The sequence below is a fragment of the Paralichthys olivaceus genome, chromosome 21 (assembly GCF_024713975.1).
Source record: "Paralichthys olivaceus isolate ysfri-2021 chromosome 21, ASM2471397v2, whole genome shotgun sequence".
In the NCBI taxonomy this organism is placed as follows: Eukaryota; Metazoa; Chordata; class Actinopteri; order Pleuronectiformes; family Paralichthyidae; genus Paralichthys; species Paralichthys olivaceus.
Window position 1 is genome coordinate 18,938,417 of NC_091113.1, and position 26,715 is coordinate 18,965,131.

Genomic DNA, 26,715 nt, shown 5'->3' on the forward strand with positions numbered 1-26,715 from the left:
TTAGCTAAGCTGCACCAGTATCAGTTTATTTTATCCCACATTATTTGAGTCCTGCTCTGAATTGAACTTTTCCATACTGATATAGTGTACATGTTTATTCATTACTTTCTTTCTGTGCCCAGAACCTTTTCCTCCAGCTAAAGTCAGCACCCAGTGATAGTCTGACCTACCGACTAGCACTATGTGTGTGTTTGGCAAACTACAATTATGGTGGGCTGCGGGCTGTTGCCCACCTCTGGCAGGAATTTGTCCTAGAGTTGCGCTACCGCTGGGAAAACAACCACCTCGTATATGGGTAAGTACAACACACATGGACTGCTCTTGGGTAAAGAGCATAGCACTATATTTGTTTTATCATTTAGATCTGAATTTCAGTGAACATAGTCACAACTGCCCTGTGTTTTGTGCTGCGTTTAGATTTTTGCTATTATTTTTTCAAGATAGTGAAATATATACCATATAAGTGGTTTAATGTTTTTTAGTTTCTCCATTTAACATACAGTGATGTTAATTTATATCCATCATCACCTCATGCTTCTTAATCTGCAGACTGGCTGTTGGACCTCCTGATCTTCGCTGTTGTCTTTTGCATCAGAAGCTACAGGTAGCCATTTATGTAAAACAACCAATTGTGTGTTTGAAGTATAAATACAAGTAGATCAATGGCTATGAATGGGGAAAAATGACACTGGGTGAAAAAAGTTATCCTATCCTATATAATTATATTGACATAAATTAACCTGGCAGAGCCCAGTGCCAGCTGTGGTGTAGGTATCACCCAAATTAAGACTATAAATGATATGCATAGTATTTTTTATAATTTTTTTTACAACTCGGCTTGGTTTTAATAATATAATTAATAATGATAAATAACATTTCATTTGAAGAGGTCTGAGTGATTTAGGGACATTATCTGAATGGATACAAGCCATAATCTTAAGAGAGAAAATGTTGTATGTTCAGATAATGTTCAGTATTCCATGATTGAAAAGGAATAATGCTTTTGCCTAGATGCTGAACTGCTGCATTGAGAGAAAGAGGGCCAGAGATGAGGCTCGCAAGGTGCTGGACGGGAACAAAGAACGAGAGAGCAGGGTGTCTGGTGGCTACCAGAACAGCTTTCCTGTACCAGAGTCACCAATTGATACAGCAGCAGCATCCGCCTCAACAAGGGAGATGTCTGTGGGAAAATCCTGGGACTCTTGGAGCGACAGTGAGGAGGAATTCTATGAGTGTCTGAGTGACCAGGGGGAGGTAGAAACTCCATATACTGAGAAAAAAAAGGATGGAAGCAAAAGTAAAGCAGAGGGCAGGCTGCACCCCTTTAACAACATGACTCTACTCAACTCTGCAGATCCTATCTATGTTCCTGTCACACAGGTTAGGGTCTCTCTGTCTCTTTAACTCATGCATCCACAGAAATAAAAAAAGGAATACACATATTTCTGTATTGTACAGTATATACTATATATTAGTATTATCAATTGATCCAAAGAGGGCATACACTGAGAGAAAAATAAGCTTATATGAAACTGTTAATATATAGAGTTATGGGGAAAAAAGGAAATTATGATCAAAGCAACAAGAGGACTTTTTTGTTATTGGGGTTTATATTTGTTTAATGTTCTACTTTTTAGTGCATCTTTTATACCTGAATAAATATAAGGGTCTCTGCAAAAATGGGACATAATTCTCATAGCGAATTAAGGCCTGAGCCTGCTCATTGCCGCTTGGTTTTCACCCATATAATGACAAAGACCTTCCCTCGACGACCTCTTATTGATTGCCTTGGCATGGGGAGCCATTTTCATATCAAACCATTTCTTCAATATTTCCATGAAAGTGTGACCCACAGCATTACCTGCACCGCTTTAGACACTGACTCAATTCCAGTGCTGATGCTGCTAAGATATATAGACTTTCCTGTCTGCATTTTGGAGGGTAGGACATCTCTGTACTAATAATGTTCTTCTTTTTACTCTTAGTGACATTTTCATGAATGAATACTTCTTATATGGTGTTATGGTATTAAGTGGCATTCAACAAGTTTATGCAAGAATTTAGGATAAGAACACAAAACTCATATTAGGCCCAATGTCAATAAAAGCATAACGGATTTTTCTTTAAAGGTTTGTTCCCATCTTTTAATTACGTCAAGTAGGGAAGTCTGTGCACCCAGTGCAGTTTGGACAAGGGTATGATTTACACCAGTTGGTACCTGTATCAGGGTTCATTTGGTTGTTTGCTGTTGCAAAGCATAAAATAAAAAAAATAAAAATCACTGAATCACATATTAACAAAAACTAATTGCTCATTAATGTGGAAATGACATTAGTAAATGGAGGAAGACTGAAGCTTTGCATGTGTTTGATTTTCAGGAACCTGCTCCCATGACAGAGGATCTGTTAGAGGAGCAGTCAGAAGTACTTGCCAAACTGGGCACATCTGCTGAAGGTACCCACCTCCGTGCCCGGATGCAGAGTGCCTGTCTACTCTCTGACATGGAGTCCTTTAAGGTGAGGAATGCCTGTGTTGTTAATTATTTTAACAGTATAAATGTATAATTCAATACTCTTTTTTGTCACATTCAGTGAATATCTCCTTACAGTGTGCTTGTTGTCTTTTCTGTGTGTGCTGAAAAAATCTGGCTTCTTTGCACTTCATGACTGAGTCACTTAACACTATTCCAGTTAGTAAGTCAGAGGGGTGTTTGTGTGAGTGCACAAGACAGACTGCTGAAGCCAGTTGCACATCAACCTCTTCCTCACCATTGTAAAGTAGAAAATATTGTAGGTATAAATCTGCCATGTTATTTTAGACATTTCTCTTTTACAATCAACAATAACCAACATTGCCCCATGTATCACTGACAATAAGGTATTTACTGTTACTGGAGGTTACTAACAATAATGTTGCTGTTGATATAAAGGCAAAGTCCATGTTTTTTTACATTAGTCCATAATGGAAAAACTAAACATCTTTTGAGTTTTTATGACAACTGAAGGCTACCATGGGTTCTTTAACATGTTTGAAAGTGGAGGGTGAGGTGAGGGGTGCTCAAGCTGCAATAAGTAACTTCAACACTAGATATCACACAATTCTACACACTCTACCTTTAAAGAATTGACAGTAGAAAATGTAACATTAACTAGGGCTGTGAAGCAGCACTGAGCGGGCCCGAGCACTTGCTAACTCGGGACCTGACCGTGGGGAGAGCGGACAGGGTCCGGACGAAACAGCTCCGTGTTGCGTGCATTTTTGCGCACTGCGGGAAGAATAAACATTTCACTTCCTTTTTGGCGAATCATCAAACTTTGACGCCATGCCATGGTCAGAGACTTTTTTCACAATCATACAGATACAGCATGCTCAATTAATAAAGCTAGTTCACGTTACCATAGCATTAGCATTCTGACCACGTTATTTCACAGTGTTCAAAATAAACAAGGGACACATCCTGACTAAGCGAGTGCAAGAATACAGTTACATACATGTTGTGTTTCTTTGACCACAAGTGTGATTTAACCAGTTACAAACCTGTAAAGAAAAGACAAAGTATTAAAAAAAACATAACAGGGAATGGGCTTTCTTCCCATGTTTTCCCCTTTTGGTCAAAATCAGGATCTTCTATCACCATTCCACACATGGAACTATACAGATTATACTGTACTTTATTAAATCACAAAATGTGACCACACACTGTGTGCAACTTAACCAATTCAGATGGTTTGCAGGAAAAAATAGAGCTGCATACCATCTGCATATTATTGGAAAATCTGTGTATGATTCGTTCTATTCATACCTGTTTTTAAATTTTCCTACTTGTGATCTGAAAAAATTCAAACTACGAAAAATTAAAAATTTTTGGTATCAGATTTATAAATTAATAACAAAGTGATGACTTGTTTTTTTATTTTCCAATTTTGGTTTTCTAATTGAATATGAAAAGTACGAATGATACAAAGATTTGTAATGAGAACACAATGTGAGAGAGAGAGAGAGAGAGAGAGAGAGAGAGAGAGAGAGAGAGAGAGAGAGAGAACTGAATGGATGAGATACCTATCAGAAACAGATTTTATGAGGATGGCCTGAGGGCCCAAGGTCCTCTATGTGGGATCTATGCTCACAGCCCAGCACCGTGCAGCTTGATTGGCACCTCCACCACTGGCACCCTGTTCTCTTCACAGATGACAGCAGGTTCTTACTAAGCACATGTGACAGGCATAAAAGTGAGGAAATTCATGAATTTTGGATAAGCCTGTGATTTATTAAAATAGCTAAAAACTGCAGTCAGCAAGGGAACACCTTTGCAATATATTGTACAATATGCATCATGTTAAAATAATGTGACATGCCATCTATAGTGTATAGAGCAGCCACCATCTGTGTCAAGGTACCTCCACCTGTCCTTTATGAGACCAACTTTTCATTCTAGCATGGTATTGGTGTCCATATTACACACTAAAGCTTTCAGACTCGCACTGAACTCTGCAGATATTTTTTCCAGAGGCGGTGCATGTGAATACAGATGTCCGAGTGACAGCCTCCTCAGTTTCTCCAGACTTTCTCCGCCTGGTCTCCTATTTTAAAGTGTATAGGAAATCAGGAGAATCTGATGTGAGAACACAGGATTCCCCACTTGATTCACCATTAGCGATTGGAGGGTTGATGTAAAAAAAGAAACAAAATATCTCCCAGTGAAAAAGCAGTGACACACACGTAGAACACACCAAAAAAGATGTCAAGAGAGTTTGTGGTGATAAGAGCTGACAGTGGTGTCTGTGTGAGAGAAGCATGTGATCTATGCAGTGGAATTGATTACCTCCTGCATTACCTCTCGCCTGAATAATGCAGAGGATTTGTAGAAATATTATCAGAAATATTTAACTTACTAATATTAGTCTTAATATCAGCTCCCAATAATCTATGTTGGTCAAGCATGAGTATCAATGCTAACCCATCCTCAGTATTATTCATTGTTAATACTAGATAATGTCCCTTGTGTCTCTGCAGGCAGCCAATCCAGGCTGTGTTCTGGAGGACTTTGTGCGCTGGTATTCACCAAGGGATTACATAGAGGAGGAGGTAATCGATGAGAAAGGTAACACAGTGGTGAAAGGGAATCTTAGTGCCAGGATGAAGATCCCAGGCAACATGTGGGCAGAGACTTGGGAGACAGCCAGGGTTACACCTGCACGTCGCCAGAGAAGGCTTTTTGATGACACTAAGGAAGCAGAGAAGGTAATTTTATGTAGAACTAGAACGTTTTTCAACATCAGTAAATGTTTTCCATGAGTGGATTTTCCTCTGTAAACAAATATAAAAGGCAGATAAATGGGGGAAACTAAGCTTGGATTTTGATTTTGCCTCTGTAGGTTCTGCATTATTTGGCTGTACAGAAACCTGCTGACCTAACACACCATCTCCTGCCCTGCATACTCCATGCTGCTATTATGAAATTGAAGGAGGAGGGTAAGTCACACTTTAGTGCACTGCTAGCACTGGCAAACTACCACAATATTATCAATATAATAATACATTAGAAAACAATTTAGACAAGAAGTGGAAATAACATGTTTGTGAATGCTTGATTCTTGTTGTTGTGGATTTGTACCCTCATAGTTAAATGCACCTACTGTAAGTCGCTTTAGATAAAATCGTCAACTAAATGAAATGTAATGTAGGACCTACATGTATAACCAAAGCCTGCGACCACATGTCTACTTTGTTCTGAAGACAAAGACAAGCTTCCAAAACTCCTAAGGTCCTTCATCTTACCCATAGGTGACCCAACATTTGACCCAACATTTAACCACTTTTAGTCACTGTATGCCTCAGGACCATACAGTCTATGCTCAGGACCCATGAGGTCACCAGACCAATAAAAGCTCCCACTCTCTTCTCTCTCTTTCTACTCACTTTTCCTGGAGGAGAAGCTGGCATTTGGGAGTCTGAGTGGCAGTAGCTGGTGCATCATTTTACAGAATAAAGAAACAAAAGTGAACATTGGAGCCTGCAAACATTTTCAAGTAGTGCCCTAAATTAAAATTAAGAACCCCCAAAACAAGCATAATGTGTCTCATTTAAGTAAATGTTGGCTGTTTTTGAATTGTTTTAATTTTGTCTGTGCAGGGTTCAGTCAGGGACATAAAACGTCTTAAAAAGTGTTAAATTTAGTAAGCCATACAAAGTCTTAAATGCTAAAAAACACTAAAACTGGCTGCTGTCATCCCCATCCTCAAAAAACCCGGACTTGACCCTTTCTGTCAAAAATACTGGCACACATTGTCGCGTCCCAAATCCCTCACTAAAACCAGTCACAATTTCTGCCTCACCATCGACAATTCCACTCTTTCTCCCTCCTCACACATCCACAACCTCGGAGTCATGTTTGACAGCAACCACTGCTTTTTATGTTAATTTTAACATTTAACAAAGTGTGTTTTAAGTACTTTGAGAAGCACTCTATAATTAAAATGTATTATAATTATTATACATTACTACAGTATATTCTGTTGAAACTATTTTTTATTGATATGAAATGTAGGGGTCTCATTTTATGTTTTCCCAACTTAAATCAATTACTTTTATTCTTATCCCGTCTCCTCTTTACTCTCTCTCTCTAACAGAGTTAGTAGAAGACATTCCATCGGTCAAAAAAAGCATTCAGCAAGCTACATCTCAGGCCAGCAAGCTTCTGCAGCCCCACAACCATGACAACAAGAAATTAGAGGTCAGTGACACGTCAGGGTTGGCTTTAATGCCATAAACTACAATCTCATGGATCTACGATCCCAGCTGATGGCCTTATTGTCGAGGGTTGGTTCGGGTCCTCATTATTATCACAAGCCTTGATAAAAATATATAATGATATAAAAGTTTACGACCTGAAGCATTTGAGACTCCGCAACTGAGTGTGCTTGAGCATGGGCATTATTGTACTGAGATTCCTCTGCACTCTGCAGATTTGGACATGGGGTGGAGAAGTAGCATCTGAGTGCGTAACCACTGTCACCTGCAGGATATGGCAAAGTGTCATTATACATCAGGCTTTCTACAATATGCTGTTTATTGACTTACCATGCCAGCTAACAGACACAGTGCCTACCTGCAGTTGGGCGGCTGTGGCTCTGGAGCGCAGGTGGCTTACTTAGCAGATGGTCGGTGGTTTGATTCCCTGCTCTTCCATTCTGTGTGCCAAAGTGTTCTTGGGCAAGACGCAGAACCTCAATTTGCCCCAGCTGGCTGTGCCATTACGAGAGTGCGACAAATAGATGCACTGTATTAATGAATAGGTGGATGGCAAAACTGTACTGTCAAATGCTTTGACTGGCCATCAAGACTAGAAAGGTGTTATGTTCCTCGAGAGTCTTACTTGATGTATCGACTACTCATTTTAATAATGAGCTATTAACATTAACCAACAACCATAAATAGTCCTATTAAATCTGATTTAATATGGAACTATTATTTTAAATAAAAATGTACGGATGTTTAGGATCTAATAGTCGTGGATGGTTTAGACTAGTGAAGTCAGCTCAAAAAGAACTATAGAAGAAAAGTATAAATCAAAGGCTACTGTACTGGACAATGCATCGTTCTATTATTTGGGAGGAGGTAGGGAATATATGGACTAGTTAATAAGGTGGAGTCAAAGCCTTTTTAGTTAATTTTCTGTTCTGACAACATGTTTTTGTGACCTTTCTCTGTCTGCAGGATTTCATCAACCAGTTGATGACCATGGAAACAGTCATCACACAAGCTCGCTCACTCAAGGCCAAGTTTGCCGTCAATGAGGGTGAGAGTAAAGAGGACACAGCTGAACTAGAAAAGTAAGTTAGACATTGCTTTATTTTAGGTGCATTTCAGTTTAGAACCTTGGTTTTATATTTGAGCAGGAACACTTTATTCTTTCTGGAAGAATTGTGTTTAACTATTGCCCAAATTAGCAAGTCAGCTATTGAAATGGCAAATAACTTAAGTGCTCCACCTGAATTATACCTATAGGTGCAAATTCAATTCAATTTTATTTGTATAGCGTCAAATTGTAACATACATTACTCAAGGTGCTTTTGACCTCAAAGATTATAGAGAAATCCAACAGTTCCCTCAATGAGAAAGCACTCTGGCGACTGTCGAGAGAAAGAACTCCCTCATGGACTGGAAGAAACCTCAAGCAGAACCAGACTCAATGTGCCTCAACCGCTTGGGGTGAGTGGAGGAAAATAGGGAAGAGAGGAGAGAGAAGAGTTTAACAGTTGTTATAATTTAAATATTAAAAGGGATATATATAATTGTAATAGTGTTATTAATGATTGTAGCAGCTCCTGCAGCTCTGGAGTCAAGAGATGCCTGCAGAATATGAGAGAAACTGGCAGAGAAAAAACAAAAAACAGTTGTGACGTGTAGTAAAATAAATGGGGGGTCAGGATGACAGAGAGAGAGGGCGAGAGAAGTGTACAGTGTATGATGGGAGTTTCCCCCAGCTGTCTAGGCCTATAGCAGCATTACTAAGGGATGGTTCAGGACTCACCTGATCCTGAGTTGGTTCCACAGGAAAGGAGCCTGGTAGCTGAATGCGCTACCTTCCATTCTACTCTTACAGACTACAAGAATCCCAAGTGAGCCTGTATTTTGGGAGTGAAGTGATCTATTGGGACAATCTCTTTTAGAGAGATCCAATGCAGAATTAGAATAGGGATGTCGGGATTTACCAATTAGTTTTCGGTTTCATAATGTCACGGTTTCATAACAATAAGAATTGTAACTACGATTTATAACTATGGTGTCCTGCCTCTCGCAAGTCACATTCTGTGTGTGCATGATGCGCTTGTGTGTGCGAGCCACTGAAACTTTAGTTGAGAAGAGGTAAGTTAAGTAACTTGTTTCTACCAACGCTGGACAAAAAACTCCATCAGAGGAGTTCACAGCGAAAGGAGAAATCCTTGTTTACTTTCAGTGTCTGACCAACTCCAAAGGAGCGGCTGACATGCGGACACGAAGACACACACACACACACATACACACACACTTAACTCTCTCTCTTTCTCTCTTCCTATTAACTATTATAAATGTAGCCGAGAGTTTAATTCACCTATACCGAGAGGTAATAGTACAGAAGGACATGAAGAATGTGTGCTTGAACCAGGACAATGCGCAAATTTACTTTTTCACAACTAGTCAACACTCGCTCCCGAAACAGAACAACTTCCAATTTTCATGAGATTTATATTATGTGTGAGTCAGTTGACCTGTCCTAGTCAAAAATAACTCCAAGGTTCATCACAATGGAGCTGGGGTCATGCTAATGCCATCCAAGGTGACTATCTGGTCATACAATGTTTCTCTAAGGTGTTGCAATAACCTACATTTTTTCAGAATCTAGAGGTAAAACATTCAGTTTTGCTAACTATACTGTATATTGTATCAGTTGTTATTCAGTTTGTATGTATTACTGTTGGGATTTGATTTCTCCAGGTTTGTGAGTTCTCTCTTGGAAGAACCGGAGGTTGTAGTCGTTGGAGCTGGCCAGGGCCCAGCTGGCAGCATCATCCACAGACTCTTTGTCAGCGCTCAAAGGGTAAGCACTTTCTCTCTCATGCTCCATTGAGACTGTTTACATGGGATGGTCACGCAATGTATCTTACCATGAGAAGTCCTGGTATTTAGGTATAGAAAGGGAAGCAAAATTAGATAGTGCTACAAATGGATTGTCCCCGCAGATGGCCATTTATCTATCAGGCAAGGACAGTGTTTGTTCTGATAAAAAAGGTCCAGAGGAGGTGACAAAAACAAGTATGCACAGACACACACAAACACTGACATAAATATTGATTGAATTATAAACAGAGTGGAGACAAGTCCTTTCTAAGTAGTTTACAGTTTAACGAACATATATTCTAAAATGTCTAATATTACATTGTGCTACTCCCTAGCATTGCATTTTTTTGTGCCCCACAAAATGGTTCAAGCAGTTCCTCAGGCCCTCTTGAGACATGTTTTTTTCTTTTTTTGTTGTACATTTTCTCCATTAGACAATGTTTTTGTGTTGTTTCTCCCCCTGCTGCTTGTGTCAAGCTGACTGACTTCACCAGTGATGAGGTAACAATTAACAATGAGACCTTCTTTCCAAAAACATGTATACCCTGCAGGGTATACATGTGTCTACAGTTCCTCTATGACTTTTTAACAAATGCACAGAAATGCAAAAATATGCATATACTTATGGTTTCTAGGAGTCTGTGTGCATCAATAATAACCATTTTAATTTTTTTATTATAAAAAAAAATGCAATTTTACAATTTATGCCTCCTAAAATGTATGAATTCTATATTTTGCGGGAATTTGGGATTGATTAAACATTTAATTTACCTTCATTTACACAAGTCAATATGTGCATTTTTGGGTATAGTCTGTGTATGGTGTTTAATGTGATTCTATTTTTCAGCTTTAGTTAATTGCTTATGGTATCAATTGAGTAATCGATATTTGATAATAATAATTATTAGCATATTACAGTATATAATTTAAATGTTGGTGAACATATGCAGTGTGTTTCCTGTGGATCAAGAGGTTAGGTGTGGGGACAATTTGTTATTTGTTACTTTTGCTGTTCATATACATACATATACATTGTTTCAGTTGAAGGTTATTTCATTGTAGGATAAAAAAAATTGCTTTGATATGAAAGAAATTCTCAGAGAACTATAGCTGTAAACTATGCAAGGAACCTCTCACTTGGTGCATTGTTAAGTATTAAATTAAGCCTGTCAATAGTTGGAAGATTTATTGGCTCAGAAATTGTGCAATAAATGATATTACTTTCACAATTTTTAAACTATTTATACCACTATCACTAAAAAGATAATATGAGAGCATAAGCATGCAAGTACAACCTTTCAGCAGTGAACTTTTAATTCTAAAGAATATTCAGATATTTGAAAGACTGGACACGGATGTGGAAATATAAGCAAAACTGCTCTGTGTCCGTGTCCTTTCTTTCAAAGCACTTCGCCATGATGGGTGTGAGTACTATAGGGTGGTAGTCAGTGTTGATGCCAGTGACTTCTTTGGCAGTTAACAGATTAGACCTGACACACCAGCAGCGCTGCTCTTCTAGAGGATAGAGGTCTCACAGATTTTTTTCTACGTGCTGTTCTCAGCAGTATAAACAGTGAAAATGATCCATCACCATAGTTTTAATGCTCGAATATTTCTGAAGACACATCTTTATTATCCTTTGAATATGTCGCAAAAGTAAATGTTTGCATCACTTCCTGAACCCATTTTCAAAATCAAATCACTCCTGTGTCTATGTTAACTGAATCCATTCATTTGTTTTAAAGAGTTTTTTTTATTTTTTAGTATTTGCAGTAGCTGAAGATGCACAGCTTCATACTGTATAGTACCGGTATTTATTTGAGTACATAGGACTCCTTTTAAAATACAGCGATCATACCAGAAGCCTCACAAGGGCTGAAGCTATATTTAAAGTTCACATTAAGAACTTCAGGTGATGGGCAGTAGGCAATGTTGATGTGTGGTGACATGATGGGAAAAATACTGTTATTTTTGGACATTTTCAAGGTAAACCTTATTTAAAAACAAACAGTGGAGCTGGCAGTAGACGCTCCTCCAATGTGACAGGTACACAACTGCGACACACCGCACGCAGAACGGCGTCCCACATAACCAGTCATATTAGATAAAAAAAACCTACAATCAATCAAAGTCCTTTACAAGATCTTTTCTTATTCACAAGTAAGGTTCTTTCTAACAAGTGTCACTATTGTATCTTCATTTCCTCTTTTGAAAGCAGTGTTTGTGACATGGACGTTTGCACAGCCTGCCTGTATTTGTATATAGTAGGAATCAATCGTCTGAGTGGTCTCAGTCTTGTGGACTGTATCAGTCCACTGTATATAGTCAGCTTCCCTTTTCCTTCATCCCCCGGGAGACTGGACAGGGGCAACAGTTTCTTCCTCATCTATTGAAGATAACTGAACCTGGAATTATAATCATAATTAAGTTCCCGATATCAGTAATACATATAGAAAGGGCATTGTTCATGAACACTAAGTTTCTTTTTGATTGTCTGATTGATAATCGATTAATTGAAAAAATAATCAACAGATTGATTATCAAAGTAGTTGTTGGTTACAGCCCTAATATAAAAAGAGAAAAGGATAGGAGGATTACTGTTTATAAAATTAATATTAACACACTGTTCACAACCCTTCAAATAAGAAACAAACCATGACAGTGACTGTTTAGATGAGTTCGGAAAGTAAGTTGTGGTTTACTGTGTCGAATGCTTTTTTTAAAAGCCAGAAACACTGCTCCTACTACATTCATTGAGGGATTATTTCATGTTTTCCAATAGTAAACATGTAGCTGACTCTGTGGTATGGTTATGTCTAATCATGTTTTGTCTCTAAATAATGTAGCGGTTGTTCTGAGACAAACTTCTTCAGAACTTTAGACAGTACTGGAAGAAAATGGATCTGTCTGCTATATTTTGAAAAAGGCATTTACAAGTCATTTTCTAACCATCTGGCAATTGTCAATTTTGATAGAAACATTGACAAGAAGAGGAGGCTTAAAGGTAGTTTTGGTGAACTATCCCTTTAATCAGAATGCTGCAGTATCTTTTAGGAACTTATACTGTAACTTTTTCATGAACAAAGAAGGCATCATGCATTTTTTGAGTTATCTCTGTATACTGTATGACTATAGTCTCAACCTAAAGTTTATATAGCCAATATGATTAGAGACATGAATTACAGCTTATCTAGATTAACCAATTGTTTTTTGTTTTTTTTATAAATGGTCACAATATAATTCATTGATTGAATGACATCATTATGAAATGTCATAAATACAATATAAAAAAGTAAGCTTTGAACAGCAACAGAACAGTCTGGTCCTTTGTGATGAACCGAAAGATCAAGGTTCTAAACCATGTTTTTTCCGGGTAACAGCTCATCATCCGCATTGCGCTCTGTTGTGCTCAGCGAGGATCCTTCAATGCTGCTTGCAGCTATAATTGTCATTGTCGCTCAGGTCGTAGAGCGGGTCCTCCTCTAACCAGAAGGTTGGTACTTCGATCCCAGTCTACCCAACCCCAAAGTGTCCTTGCGCAAGATATTGAACCCCAAGTTGTCCCTGATAGCTGTGCCAACAGTGATGTATGATATAGAAAGAGTTGCACATAGATGGTCCTTATGAATGTGTGTGTGAATGGGTGAATGGCAAAAAGCTGTACTGTAAAGTGCTTTGAGTGGTCACCAAGACTAGAAAAGTGCTATATAAAATACATACCATTGACCATAAAGACCATTTTTTGTTATTTTTGAATTGGCCACGCTTCTCAGGCCCATTTAATGTGCTCACTCCACCGATATTGGATACTGCAGCAGCATATCAGAGCCTTCAGTTAATTTTTTTCTCCCTGTCTATATGAGTAGAAGCTTACACCTGGTTACCTCCGCCAATAAATTCTACTTTGAATGCTAGTTCGATCAAGGCCCCATATGAAACAACATTTAAATTTGCACTTGTATTGGAATCTGCACCAAATTGCACACAATCACAAATATCAGTCTCCTAAACATGCCTCATTCTTTACAAGTTTTGGGAATTATTTTCTGAGAAATCAACAAAAATTTTGAAAGGTCCCTCATCTCACAATGGTAAAGATGATGAAAAAATTCTGGATCTGCCCCCTGATCTAGATCAGCACCAAAATTGAATGGGTTCTTCCTTTGATCGTGACTCCACAAAAATTCATCGAAATTCAGCCGGGTGCAGCAGACAGAGAGTCAGCAAGTGAAGTATTAACACAGCTGCATTGATAATGGTAAATGGTTTGTATTTATATAGAGCTTTTCTAGTCTTGATGACCACTCTAAGCTCTTTACAGTACAGTTTGCCATTCACCCAGTCACACACACATTCATACAGTGTATCTATTAGCAGCACTATTTGTTCTATGAGGGGCAATTCGGGTTCAGCATCTTGCCCGAGGACACTTCGGCAAGCAGATGGGAAGACTGGGGATTTAACTGCCGTCATTCTGGTTGGAGGACAACCGTTCATCCACAGCCATAATGTGATCATGTGAACAGCTACTGACACAGATGTCGGCTCTTATCACCACAAACTGTCTAGACATCTTTGTCGGTATCTTCTATGTGTGTCTCACCATTTTTTCACCTGGAGATATTTGTTGTCTTTTTGTTTTCTTGTTATTTGCGTCATTACGTGTTAGAAGCATCAAAAACCACACAACCCGCTTGCTCGCAGGGAATCCAGCAGGGGATCCCCTGCTGTGTTCATTCATCAACTTCTCCTGACTTTCTACGGACATTATACCAGGAGGTCAGGCAGATTAAAACCGTAGACACTGCGGAGCAGTTCACACATGCACTGCCTTCACACATGCACTTCCTCTGGAGAAAATATGAGGGATTTGTGGATTCCAGTGCATGTCCAAAAGCAGTTATACTGACTACATAAAGATCTTTTCAATATCTTCCCGATTTCCCTTTTAATTACAGGTAACTTCAATTTCTCTTTATCCTCAGGCTACTCTCCTGACACCACTGGACGAAGAGTTGGGAAATGCCAGGAAGCCAACTGGAGTAAGCAACAAAGTGCCTGACTTCCCCTCTCCGGCTGGCAGGGAGATTATTTTGCGTACATGTGTCCCTCGGCCGGCACCGTACTCCAAAGCTCTGCCTCAGCGGCTCTTCTGTGTGCTGTTGAGGGAGGAGTTCAGATTGGCAGGGGCCTTCTCTTCAGACACTTCCTTCTTCTAAGATTAAATACCATTTCACTATATTTGTTATCAAATCATGTTCCATTTGGTCATTATAATCTGCACCTTGCAACCAGAAGTAGATCAGTGAAGGGCAAAGGCTGGCATATTGAAAATAATTAATTTAGTTTATCCTCCATAGATTCATGAGTACACAATTACAAGTATCAAGTATTTTTATAAAGAGAGAGTTTAAAAGAAGGAACAAAATAAGTTTCACTTTGCATCTGTATGCAATATGACCAGAAATGTTCCTGAGACACATCGAAAGGACAGCCTGCTCAACCTCTGGACCACTATGGTTTCACCATGAAGCAAAGTATTTTTACACTTCTCAGTGGCCATTTATTTGTGACCACCACTAAAATTTTAACACCATTTACTTTTCTTTTTTTGTCAAATTAGTGACTGTGACTGTAATGACACACACACACTGACAACAGACACATCTATATAGTTAGACTGCTTAAAAACAACATTTGGTCTTTGGTCACAAACGGAAATGACATGTTGTTTATTTTCATATAGAGCAGAGAAGTGAGATCTGATCACAGGAGACGCATTCAGGAAGGATTGTAACTGAACAGATGTACTTAAACTTGTGCATTTGTGTTCAGATCTCTCAGGAAAGATCTATGGTTGTATTTTTACACTCATGATGTTTTAATGAGACAGACAAACACAATGAAAGTGTTGTGCATTAATTTGATCATATTTGCAGCATAAAATTGTTATTCTATAATTAATTGGCTGCAATAATATCCCAATTTTATACTATATTTAATTGTCTTACAACAAAAATTCAATATGTAAATGAAAATTAAATAAAGCTAAATCAAGAATTAAATAATGGCCATAAAATAATTTCAAAAATATCCTTTGTTTTACCTTCACAGCTTATTCTTTGTAGATTTCTCAAATTTAAGTTCTGTATTGACATGTCACCACCATTCTCTTCATCTGTTGTCCTTTGTATTAGATTTGTAAGACATTGTTGACATAATGCCAAGTAATAAAATAACATGAATAATCTTCATATCAAGTTCTATCCTTGTGTTAAGATCCACATTAAGTGTTTACTGATCCCACTTAATGATGTGCTGGTGGCATTTCTGTACTATTTTATAGGATTTAGAAGTTGGAGATTCCTCTTCCTCATAAATTCATGTTGTTAGTGTATGAGTGCAATGCAGAATCAATAAAACCCTGCTCATAAATACAATTACATCATTAATATTTACTTGTTGCCGCAAAAGCCAATGTGATCACTCAAAAGTTTGCATTGATTTGCATTTATTTCACTGAATAATTGTTGTCTATTAACTGATGGAAAATGGTACTGTGCAACTTACAAGTGATGGGAGTTATCTGTGTATGTGGGCTATGAGTGTCCAGTACATGTCAAATGTCCAAAATGTCCTCATGTAAATACATGCTGTACTCCTGTCTAAATCCTGTCCTTGCCATGGGTTGCTTATCTTCAAAGCTTGGCAATTAATAAATAGTGTGAAGTCCTCCAAAAAACCACAAGGCCTAACTTTTTGTGTTTGTTTACTGAAGAATGTTTACTGTAAAACTGCATCAAAGCAAAACTCCAAACACAAATTACAATACATTACAATTTAAGAACATAATCAAAAGATAGAAAACAAAGCTGGGTCATTGTGCTCACCACCACTAGTTTGTTAGCTTTAACACATTTTTACATGTTTCTCAACAAAATAGAAGTACAGCTACTGTGTTCTGCTTCTAAAATACAAAAAGTAATAAAAACGATACTTACGGTCCAAGGCAACAATGTTGTAAGTAAAAAATTGATATCACTGTGGCTGAGGAGTAAAGCAGTTGTCCTCCCCAATTTTCCCCATCTGCATGACGAAGTGTCCTTGTGAACCCCAAATTGCCCCTTATAGAACAAAAAGGTGCTGCTAATAGATACTGTGTGGGTGAATGGCAAACTGTACTGTCAAAAGCTTTGAGAGGTCATCAAGACTAGAAACATGCTATATAAATACAGACCTTTTTCTCTCAATTCCGGATCCCACGTGTGTTGTTCTCACCACTGTCCTGCAGCCCCTCCTTGTGTGAACTGCTACGGCCAATGAGGGAGAGAAGGAAGCACCCTGAGTAACGGGCACACACAAACACTGGCTCATACACATGCATCACGTTTCTTTGGTCACTTTCCTTTACATAGCTTTTAGCAGGCATTGAACCAAGTGTTTCATTCTCTGTGTCACATTCAACTCTTTCCCTAATCTTCATCCAACCCAGTCCTGAGCCGTGTGAGGTGTGGTCCAGTTAATCACAGCTGTTTGTCATCACTTTTATCCTTGTCCAAATAAACATGCGGTGTCAAAACAGCAAACATAAAAATGATTAAAACCATGCAACACACATAAAAAACTATTAAAACCAAATGCAAGACACAATATATAGCTACTGATAGAACCCAAACCGAATTAGCGCTGCAAAGCAGCACTGTGTGGGGCCTGAGCACTTGTGAACCATGGGACCTGATGCAGCCATGTGAGGGCGGCGGGGGGCCGGGTGAAATGGCCCCGTGTTGTGTGTGTTTTTTGCACCGCGGGAAGAATAAACACTTCACTTCCTGTGTCCATCACGCAACGCCAAACCAGTCCCACTAATCACACATTACAGTCCAAGCCATCAAGTCCAGACCAAATGGTCAAAATGTAATGTACATCGAATAAAAGTTGTAAAACGGGCTTATGCAGTTTCCATAACACTGTTGACAAACTTTCGCACCTTATCCATCTTCCCTGGTGGGCTGTACCTCCATTAGCGTCTCTGGTTAATTGAAGAAAGAATAATCTTCATCTGAGGAAACTGTTAGTGGAGGTAATGCCAGTCCTTCTTCATTGCTTTGACAAGCAGCACGCTTTTCACACGTCCCAAGTCATTGCCACCACAGTGAATCAATAGCACATCTGGGGCAGTTCTTCCTTTAAGGCACCGGTGGAAGACGTGAGTCCCAACACATGCCTCCCCTGCCAAACCACTGGATATAGGCACATAGACCATGGTTGGTCCCCATGGTTTCCCTTTCGTGGTCTTCACTGCGTCGGACATAACTATCACCCAAGGACATCGAAGGCATTGTGTCATGATCTAGATGTTCTAGGGTTTTATTTCTCATTCATAAATAGCATCATAGTTATCATTTATCTCTTAACATTGTCATTGTCACTTTAAACACTTAAAATATGGATGACAAATTGCAACAAAGACAACTGCTTGTCATGACATACACTAGCCACTGCTCTTCAGCTACTGGAACTTTAATTTCCCTTTCAGGGTGAGACATATTCAAAAATATTGTGCAAAAACATACCATCCTTCTGCTGTGTGAATGTCCTGCCAAATTGTACATGAACGACTGACTTGACTTTTCTGGAAAAGTGGTAAGAAAGTAAGGAAGTTTGTAAACATGATAGACATTTTCATAGCAACACTTTAAGTATAAGTGGTGACTGGCTACCAACATTTTTATATTCTAGAGGGTGTATATTTGTGAAACACATTTTTTTGTGAAGAGAAAAAGCATTTGCCATGTAATTCTTACCTCAATTTTGTAGAGAACATTTTCTGCCACAGAAATGACTTTTAATCCTTGAGTTGTTTAGTTTAACATGTATGGGAATGTACACTGAAATATTCAGTGTAGCGATGCCTTACAGCCCCTCTCATAACCAGCAAAACAGAAAGCAGATTTTTAAAGAGAGTTTCATATAGAATTTTGTTGAAACTAGTGCTCTAAAACATAAAAGTTGGGCCCAACTTGATCAAAATGAGGTCCCCTGTGACATGCTTTGTAGCGACGCTCACACTCCTACATGGATATATACATAAGGCCAGAAAAAAACATCATTGTCAATAGCTATGTGACCAAGTTGGAAAGGAAAAAATGGCCAGGTGTTTGATTCAATTCAATTCAATTTTATTTGTATAGCGCCAAATCATAATATACATTATCTCAAGGCACTTTACATAGAATCAGACTCAATGTGGGCGGTCATCTGCCTCGACCGGTTGGGGTGAGCATAGAAAACGGGGGAAGGAGAGGAGAGATGGGTGGAAAAGAGGGGAGGAGGAAGTAGGGGAGAGGGGGTGAGGAAGACCGGAAACATTTGAGCGCCATCAGGTATCAGATCTGACTAGTTAAAATGTAAACAACAGTGTAAAGACTATTAATTATTATTGATAACAGCCACAATTCATATCATAATGAATTACTGAAATATTGCAATTAATAATGGTAAAGTTGTTGTCCTGAGGTTCCGGGGTCAGAGATATCTGAAATGAGAGAGAAAAAGACAGAGTGAGACTATGGGAGTACAAAGTGAAATAGTCATTGACATTTATTAAAATAAATTAATTAATGAATGTGGGGGGGCAGAGAGACAGAGAGAAGTGGAGAGGTGCTCAGTGGATGATGGGAGTTCCCCCAGCAGTCTAGACCTATAGCCACATAACTAAGTGATGGTTCAGAACTCACCTAATCCAGAACTAACTATAGGCTTTATCAAAAAGGAATGTTTTAAGTTTAACTTTAAATGTAGAGATGGTGTCTGCCTCCAGAACCCAGAGTGGGAGCTGGTTCCACAGGAGAGGAGCCTGGTAGCTGAACGCTCTACTGCCTGCTCTACTCTTACAGACTCTTGGAACCACAAGAGAGCCTGTGTTTTGTGAACGAAGTGATCAATTTAGATAATATGGTGTTATCAGGTCTTTGATATATGAAGGGGCTTGATTGTTGAGGGCTTTAAATGTGAGGAGCAGGTGTGGTGTCTGAAATGCCATGTGTTGTGTTCTCTTTGAAGGAAGTTAATCTATGGGTCTGAAGCCCATAGGTCCTGAGGATTCGGAGGTCCATAAGTTAGGTTTTCAGAGGAAAACTGAATGTTGACATCAGGGCATTAGATCACGGCTCTAATGGTCACTCTAAATTTTAGCTGGCGCCTTTCCCTCCCTGTTACCAGGCAGATGAGGAGGGCTGGAGGAAATCCAGATGGGTTTTCTTTAGGTTTACGACAACAACTCTCATATATAAACAGGGAGTTGAATCTGTTAGGCAGAAGAGATTCATATTGGCCCCAGATCTCTCTCCAAGCAGACTGCAGTGCTTGTATTGATGCTGAACTTTTTGTAATAAACCTTTTATACAATCAAGACGGTGTCAGCGGAGATTCCTTCATCATCTTCACATCATCGCTACCCCAATATACAACACAGGATTTTGAAATCTATTCTGAATTTTACAGGGAGCCAATGTAGAGAAGCTAAGAAAGGGGTAATATGATCTCTCCTTTTAGTTTGATGAGGTTTGTATAGGTGTTTCATGTCCTGTGTCTCTGGAGGGGGAAACAATGTTTGTCAGCTACCATGCCATACCAATGCTGTCTGGGAACAACAACTTTACATGGCATGAGAGATTAGCATTCATCAGATTGTCAGAAATGCAGGGGAGAAATCTGCTAGTGGATGGAATAACCCCAAAAGGTCTACTGTTTAACTACTCTGTGATGACGCAGAAAGAATAATGCTGAGATTTTTCTTAAAACAGCAGGCTCACCAGCAGTGGTGCATGTAGAGGGAAATGCTTTACAACATATATGGTTAAAAGCAGTGAGAGATTCATAGAGGCAGTGTGGCTATGGTCCTATCACCTGAAATCAACAATTTAACCACACCATGTCCCTTTGCTATTGAGACACAAATGTACAGTTTAAGTGACACCATATCCCTTTGCTATTGAGACACAAATTTGAGTTTAAGTGTTTGTAGGTGCCAGTCTAGAGTGCCATTGGAGTTACAACCTGCACTAATTTCCCCTCAATTACATGAATGAGACATCAGAATGCATTAGGCATGTTGAGCTTGATACTATTGTTGTGGGATGGGAAGATACTTAGGGACATTCGGCCAAAGTAAATCTGGCTTTGAAAATGATAATGACTTTCCTGCACTTGAGCATCCTTACAACCTGCAATTACTTGTCCCTGATAGTTACCTACTGCCTCTCTCGTAACCAGCAAAACAGGAAGCAGAGTTTTAAAGAGAGTTTAATGTGTAGAATTTTATTTTGAACTTAGTGCTCAAAAACAGAAAAATTGGTCCTCACTTGGATTGTATAAAGTGATTGAGGACCCCTCTTTGTTTGATCAAAATTACACAGGTCCCCTGTTAAATGGTTTGAAGCAACGCTCACACTCCTTCATTGATATATACATTAGGCCATAAAAAACATCATTGTCAGTAGTCGTGTGACCAAGTTGGAACGGAAAATGGCCAGGTGTTTAATGCCCTGTGTCTCTGGAGGGGGAAACCATATTTTGTCATAGGGCATTTACATGAGCTACCATTGTCTACCATTAGAAATGCTGTCTGGGAACAACAACTTTACATGGCATGAGAGTTTAGGTTTGATTGATCAGATTGTCAGAAATGCAGGGGAGAAATCTGCTAGTGAATGGAATAACCCCAAACAGCCCACTCTTGAACCACTGTGACACACATTTCTACTCAAAGTATTAGCTCTACTGGAGTTCATGAGTACCTGTCTTCATTTTTGTCACAGGCAGCATTATTAAACTAAACCTTAGTTCATGTTTTGTGTGTATGTGTGTGTGTGTGTGTGTGTGTGTGTGTGTGTGTGTGTGTGTGTGTTTGTGTGAGAGAGAGAGGGAAAATATTACACGTAATGACAAACATGCATTGGCGAATATAGAAGGTGAAGCATATTTGAATGCTGCCAAACCTTAAGTATTGTGACTAAGGATCTGAGAGTTTGCACAAAGTCAAAGGGGCACAATATAAGATGTATTTATTTCACTCTGATTCTAAGCAGAAATGAGTCTAGATACTATAGATATGGATATGGACTGTACATACAATAAAACAATCTAATATCAGCTTATTCATAGTCATTTTGTAAAGAGTGGGAGTACAAGCAATAATCCAAGGTTGTTTTTTTTTTCAATTATTTGTCTAGCTTTTTCACTTATCCTGAATCTCTTTATTCTACATGCGAACAACAGGCCCCTGATCTAACACAATCCAGGATTTAGTTATGTTTCCCCATCCATTTAGGGTGCTATTGGGTGACATCTCCTGCACCCCATACAATTTAAATCTTTCATTTTCACTTTTATTCCTTTTTCACAGTAGGCAGAAAATAATTAAAACCAAGACACCTTCAGTTCTTTCTGCCTTAAATTTGCATGTGTATGGCAGCATTAGGGATGTCTTATCCTCAGAACCAATCACTGCCCAGATAGCTCATCAGGACTGTATATATTCTGGGCTCCTTACAGAAGGAGACAGTCTTTGGTGATTTGGAGGTGTTGACCACTTTGCAAATTCCTGAAGGACAAAAACCGACCTTGGATTTGTCTACTCTTTTTAATACAGATTTTTGAAGAAGTGTTGGAATTGCAGAGCACATTGCAACATTTGGGAGGACGAAATTCTAACTTAGATTTGTGTCCTTTTTACTACTTTATTTTTAGGAGGTGTTGGAAGTGTTGACCACTTTTTGAAAGACAAAAATCAATCTTTGAATTCTTTGCACTTTTGCCACTGTTTAACTGAGGTGTTGAGTGTTGAACACTGCAACATTTTGGAGGACAACAACCAACCTTGAGATTTCTCTACTCTTTTTTGAGGCTAAAACAACAGGTAAGTCCCACATTTTAACAAATTTCCCTTTTGTGATTCTATTTAGTCTGTTGGTAAAACTATGTTGCAAAAATACTGATAGATTTGTATCTTTTCATGAAGTCACCCAAGTTAAGGTTAACATGCTTTGTATAGCTTTTTGTATAAACAGTCATTTGGAACCAAGTTGTTATGGGTCAAGACAGTGTATCATGTTTAATATATATATCTATATATATATCTATATCTATATAGATATATATATTTAATTTTTCACAGAAAAATGAGGCCCAGAAGGGTTTGTCCTGAAAAGGAAGCCTTGCACTTCATCGCTTCTGGGAAGGACAAAAACATATTTCAGAAGAAACTTATCAGCAGAGAGAAAGGTATGTTTTTGTTTAAGTATATAAGATTTTCTGTTCACTACCCTCAAGTAGGTCCATATTTTTTAATTAAAGAATCCCAGTTTGGTTGCTACTGAATATGGCAGTGAACTGCATATTGATCACTGCTACCCTCATCATGTTTTTCAGGTTATGGAGTTATTGCAACCAAAAACATTGAGCCAGGAGATTTCTTGCTGGAGTATGTTGGAAGAAATATCACTGGTTTGGAAGGAGAGGCCCGGTATAAAGAGTACTCAGATGTAGATGCAGCATTTTTGTATTTCTACTCCTTTTGAGGACAAACCTTCTGGTAAGTACAACTGCATTTCATTGCTTTGTACTTGTGACATGTGCAATGTCAATAAAGTTGAATCTAATCTAAAAAAACTGCATGAATGTCCTAACTATGAATAAGTGTATTATTATTATTATTTTATTTTTTTCAGCATTGATGGCAGTAAAAATACGGAAAGACTGTCAGAAGTAACTCTGTGTTCATTTATTAACTGTTTTAATTACAAACTGACTGTAATTCATTTGTGTTTGTGCTTATGTGACCAACAGATTCTGGATGAGCAGAATAGCACACATCTGTGTTCATTTGCAACCCAAGAAATACTCGCAGGAGAAGAAATTGTGTACGACTATGAAGGCCCTAACTAAAAAAAACTGTTGACCCTAACTGATATTATAAATGTGCTTTGCAAACTGGCATACATTCCTTTAAACATATTGTTAAAACTCAAAATGCAGAGTGGCCCTTTTAAATACTGTCAGTGATTAAAACAAACACAATCTTGTATACTTTAATTTCATGATGTGAATGTCCTTTAGTTTAGAAAACCACTGCATCCTCTTGCAATAAGCACATAGAAAAGAAGGTAAGGTTTCTTTCTTCATCTATATTCACTGAAGAAATTCCAGACATTCCCATTATGTTTACACTGTGGTATGCTTTATATATTCTCTTGTTTTTCCATGATCTCATTTAAAAAATACAAATATAAGAAGGAATCAGATATTCAAGTAAGTTGACCTTGAAAATGTAAATTTTATTGTACATGATGATGGCATTTTGGTCCATCATTACAATGTTGTTTGGATCTCTTCAAAATAATAATGGAATTACACCATGGTAAAGTGGCCACCTGTCAATATTCAAAGTAACTTTTATTATTATAATTATAATTATAATTCACCCTGTACAGATTGGCTAGTTACTTGCCATTAATTTACTGCAAAGAGCTGCCATGGTGACTGTTAGTGGACATTATTTTAATGTAATCCATTACATTTTAGGTAGCAGGGTGCTTGGTGCATTACATCCTGACTGATGGACAACATCCCTTTCAATCTAAAATGCCCTACTCCAATGATCCCATTGGGCTATCTCAAAATGTCAGAATGGGCAACTTCACTCTTCAATGTGAGGAAAGATGGAAAGATATTATTACCTAGATGCTGAGTAGACCACTTGAAGAACGTCCCACCATTGAAGAATGCCTTCAGGCTGTCATGTGTAAGTACCATAGTTTTAAATATATTATATAATTTGGAACATTGTCTTAAATCACTTCCATGGAAATTGATCAAACATATCTTGATTTATATACAGGTTTGACAGATCAGTCTGATTATACTTGAACCACGAACAAGGCTGGGAATGAGAATCAAAATAAAGTAAGTAATGGTTTTCAAGTAGGGTTGGGCAATATAAAGTTTATTAACTGTAAGACACTAAAGATTTTTCCACAGTAGAGATTTTGTCTTACTGTTCATTCCAATGCCTACATTTCTTTACTGTCACTTAAAATGCAGTATGAATTCATCCACTACTTTCTGTTGTTGTTGTTATTGTTGTTACAGGATGGAACCCATACAGCAAATCACTGTCCCGAAACCCCAGATGAGATGGACATTGCAGAGAATATTGTCAGCGATCAAGTTGATATTATTGGCAGTAACCTGTTGCTTCCATCTTCTCCCACAGGAGAGGCATTTTCTGAGTGTGAAATGGTAAGTAAGAGTTTAATTATATAAGCAGTGGTGAAGAAATTCATAACTTTGTATGAAAAAGTGATGCATGTATGATATAATTATCTAATTATTTGCAAAGTAATTAATAAGTTACATTTTCTTTATTTCAGACCACAGAGGAAAAGGTTTCCCTTTCTCTGGAAATGTCAGATGAAGAAGAAGTTGAGGATCAACAATCAGAAGAAGAAATGGCAGAAAAGGAAGTAATCCATGGAAAACCACCTTCTAAAACTGAACAGAATTCACATTTCAGTAACCCTCAACAACATAACATCGCAGTGAAAATGTCTTAAACACACCAACGTGTCTATGATAAGAAGAATTATTGTCATTACTGTGAGAAGCCTTACACAAAAATCACGAGACATCTGAAGCAGAAGCATTCAGATAAACCTGATGTGGCCAAGGCAATTGCACACAAGGAAGGATCGACAATGCACTGCTTGCTTTTGACCAAAGTAAGAAACATAGGAAACTATCACCACAACTGTTCTGTCCTGTCCTCTGGGAAAGGACAAATCATACCATAAAGGCAAGCAAACTATCCATCAGCTGCAACTAACTACCTGCCTTGCAAGTTTTGCTTTGCCATGTATATAAAGACAGATCTCTGGAGACACCACAAACGTTGCAGACTCCAAGTGAAAGAAGATAAGCAGGTGATAAGAAGAATTCAGGCAAGTTGTTCCCTGATGTTACCCATGGGTATTGCAATTTCCACTGGACTTAAAACGGTTCTCCAGGAAATGGCGTATGACAATGTAACTCAGTTAGTAAAGGCTGACACCCTTATTATTTCACTGGGAGAGAGAATGTTCCTCAAAAATGGAGAAGTTGGACGGCATCGTGCAGACATCAGAAACAAGATGAGGGAACTTGCCAGACTTGTTCTGATGGCAAGAAACATCGACAAGGACATTGTCTTTTTGAAGGACTTGATCTTCAACACAGTCCTTGAGTCTGTAAAACAGATGACCGGGTTTAATGAGTTATCCAACAGATTCTCAGTGCCCTCAACAGCACTTAAACTGAGCCCTTCTCTTGTGAAAGTGTTTTACATTTTGCAAGGAGAGGCTCTGCGTCAAGGGGACGATGACATAAAGTTAAAAGCAGAGCAACTTATCAAGTTGATTGAACTTGAATGGACGACACGTGTCATCCAATGCCCTGAAAACCCTTTACCAGAAGAAATGGAACAGCCCCCAAATACTACCTTTGTCAGAAGACATCAAAAAGCTCCAGGACCACCTGAAATGTCTTGAGGAGGTCCACAAAAACATTCTTATTGATTAACCATCACAGAAATCATGGAGTGAGCTCTCTCAAGTCACCCTGGCACAGTTAATCCTGTTCAATCGCCGCCGTGAAGGAGAAGTTTTGAGAATGGAACTCAACACATACTGTACTTACAGAGGAACAAACACAGCATGCATGATGAAATTTTGGAGGGCCTTTCACCGTTTGAAAAAAAAATATGTGAGAATCTCATCAGGGTAGAGATTCGGGGGAAAAGGGGCCGCAAAGTACCTGTGCTGTTCCCGAAAAATATAAAATAGTCTGTGGAACTTCTGATTAAAACTAGAAAAGAGGTTGGGATTTCCCCAACCAATCCCTACATTTTTGCCCATCCATTTTATGGATCTCAACAGAGCATTCGTGGATATGACAGCTTAAAATGGTTTGCTGAGAGCTGTGGAGCTAAACACCCAGGAAATCTCACATCAACCAAACTAAGAAAGCATGTAGGAGCTGAAGAGGAGTCCAGCAACTCAGACGCAAATGTCCAATCTGAGG

General features: G+C 38.5%; 1 protein-coding gene across 2 annotated transcripts in view; it reads left to right on the top strand.

The window, feature by feature from the left end:
- rab3gap1 (RAB3 GTPase activating protein subunit 1) overlaps positions 1-16,342 on the top strand; it is a 52,056-nt gene extending 35,714 nt beyond the window's left edge. The window contains exons 15-25 of one of the 2 annotated variants that reach the window (XM_069517012.1): positions 123-295; positions 550-604; positions 1,012-1,380; positions 2,379-2,516; positions 5,014-5,241; positions 5,376-5,472; positions 6,630-6,733; positions 7,717-7,832; positions 9,478-9,580; positions 10,078-10,101; positions 14,586-15,854. In XM_069517012.1, the coding sequence (XP_069373113.1) occupies positions 123-295; positions 550-604; positions 1,012-1,380; positions 2,379-2,516; positions 5,014-5,241; positions 5,376-5,472; positions 6,630-6,733; positions 7,717-7,832; positions 9,478-9,580; positions 10,078-10,101; positions 14,586-14,819 (1,641 nt within the window). In that variant the 3' untranslated portion in view covers positions 14,820-15,854. Of the gene's footprint in view, positions 1-122; positions 296-549; positions 605-1,011; positions 1,381-2,378; positions 2,517-5,013; positions 5,242-5,375; positions 5,473-6,629; positions 6,734-7,716; positions 7,833-9,477; positions 9,581-10,077; positions 10,102-14,585 lie in introns of both variants that reach the window. The other variant, XM_069517013.1, reaches the window with a different exon arrangement.
- Positions 16,343-26,715: the final 10,373 nt, after the last annotated feature.